This window comes from Aplysia californica, unplaced genomic scaffold (genome assembly GCF_000002075.1).
Source record: "Aplysia californica isolate F4 #8 unplaced genomic scaffold, AplCal3.0 scaffold00510, whole genome shotgun sequence".
In the NCBI taxonomy this organism is placed as follows: Eukaryota; Metazoa; Mollusca; class Gastropoda; order Aplysiida; family Aplysiidae; genus Aplysia; species Aplysia californica.
Window position 1 is genome coordinate 22,382 of NW_004797780.1, and position 2,156 is coordinate 24,537.

The 2,156-nt window shown below is 41.0% G+C and overlaps 1 protein-coding gene across 1 annotated transcript in view; it reads right to left on the reverse strand.

Moving 5' to 3' along the window:
- The window catches only part of LOC101862969 (ectonucleotide pyrophosphatase/phosphodiesterase family member 5), a gene marked incomplete in the record, with an annotated part of 13,931 nt that overhangs the window by 5,750 nt on the left and 6,025 nt on the right, over nucleotides 1-2,156 (reverse strand). Inside the window, 1 exon segment of the mRNA XM_013086834.2 lies at nucleotides 1,128-1,277. Within this exon segment, the coding sequence (XP_012942288.1) occupies nucleotides 1,128-1,277 (150 nt within the window).

Below are 2,156 nucleotides of genomic sequence, written 5' to 3' on the forward strand. Positions count from 1 at the left end.
CCCCCTTCCTCTGGGCTCCTGACTCCTTCTGCAGCCTTTTTACTGCCGCTCCTTGGCTCCTTGTTACTGCTGTCTTTCAGCCACACCCCTGTTCTTAGGGTAGGTAAGATGTAACACCTACCCTTCTCGGATAAAGGCGAAACATTTCTGAGTTCTCATGTGCATGTTGCGCACGTTAAAGATCCCTTGGTGGTCCAAAATCGATAAGAGTAAGCTTCAACTGCCACCCGAGCAAAAATTCAAAATTAATTCCAAAAAAAGCTGAAAATGTTTAATGGGCAGTTGTGAGCGCCGTAAACCACTTACCAAAAACAAACAATATGCCAAGCTTATTCGAAAGCAATCCTTTAAGGGGGAGAGTGGGGGTGGGCTACACCCCCAAAGTCCCATTTCGGCTTAAAATTAAGGAATTTGAGTTGTGGGCATTTTCAACTTCCTCAGCCTCTCCTACAACTATTCCATTGCATAAAACAACCCCCAAAAGCCTTATTTCTTCCAATACCGGCATGTTTGTCACCACCATTTTGTCATAAAGTCAATATTTTTTTTCTTTATCGGCCATTTTCTCAAAACGCGATTTTTCTCTATACTTTTTAAATAACTCCAACTTTTTTCATCCAATCTTAATGACATTTTGAAAGAATGAAGAGAAGATGTAATACTAAAACATGGTTTGTTGAATGTTTGATATAAAAGGAATAGATTTTTGGTGGTGGTGTCTGGAGTGTGAATTTTCACGGATTTTTTGCAAACTTGAATACTAGATCTACCTCAGGAAAAAAATCGATAAAAATTTTCTAATTCGTTTAGGAAAAAATCAACACTCAAATTTTGGATCTAATGTTTGCTAACATGCATGCTAAAAAAACAATCAATTTCCATGAACGATAAGCGCAGTATTCATTATATAGCACATGTCAACAAAATCCAATATGACCGCCGTATCCATGGAAATCCTCTCATCCACACACCTCTATACGCGTACACATACTAGTATATTTGCACTCACAAACAGACGCAGTCACACAATATTAAAAAATGAACAATATTGTTAACAATATAATCGTGTTAAGCTAGAGATATATATATATACAAAATCAGTATTCTGATAGCAACCCGATGCTCACCTGCTTTGAGCCCAGCTTTGACTGCTGTTATCCAGATTGGCTCTCCTCCATCCCACCAACGTGGCTCGGAGTTGCCTGGGTTAAAGAAGGCATCAAAATCTGGGTCGTACATGTGGTTGGCCACAATGCCATGGGACTCTGTGTACAGACCTGGGTGGAAAGTGTGGCAAGAAAAACATAATATTAATAAAGTCACCTGGAGAAACAAGACGTTCATTTTGGTCTTTTCTCCAAATTGTCTAGGTCTATTTGTTTTTTTGTTTTTTTATTGTTGTTTTTTTTTTAATGTAAGTTGTTTTACGCCATCATCGGCACAATTTAGAGCATTACAAATTTAAGAATCTGGCTTCCGACCCTGCCTGTCAGTGCCAACCTGGGCTGAGAGGAATAAAACATCCCAAGAGAAAGAGAAAGATACTCCATAAACATTTCTCCGCTCCCCTCTTGGGAATCAAACTCGGGTCTCTCGCGCGCAACAGCCAAGCGTCTAACAGCGCCTGATTTCACCAAGATGCCACGCAAAATAATAACGTTATGACACTGAGCGACTCAAATCAGACGTTCAAATCGTTCGCGAAAAGCAAAATGGGCAAACACGTGAGTTTTTTTTTCTAAAGCAAGATTTTGAAAGAGTCTGATGTACAGTAGAAAGACCGCTACCTTAGAATTACAAAGTTATATCGACTCAGTACCTTGTTTAGAGAAATTTTACTTCCAAAATTGGGGTTTCACAAAATGTCAGGGGGCTGTCGTGGTCTAGAGGTTACAGTGTTTAGGCTTAGTGGTTAGGCTCTCGGACTCGCAACCGTAAGGTCGTGGGTTCGAATCCCGTCAAGGGCCCGACGTTGTGTCCTTGGGAAAGGCACTTTACACGAATTTTCCTCACTTCACCCTGGTGGGAATGGGTACCCGGCTATAGACAGCGAAAGATCTTGTCAGTTTGTTAGTGTTTGAGCGCTTAATCGGCTGCTCGCACTGTATGCTTCCCGGGAAGCTGAGAATGTTTCGGAGCTCAAACGTGATACACTT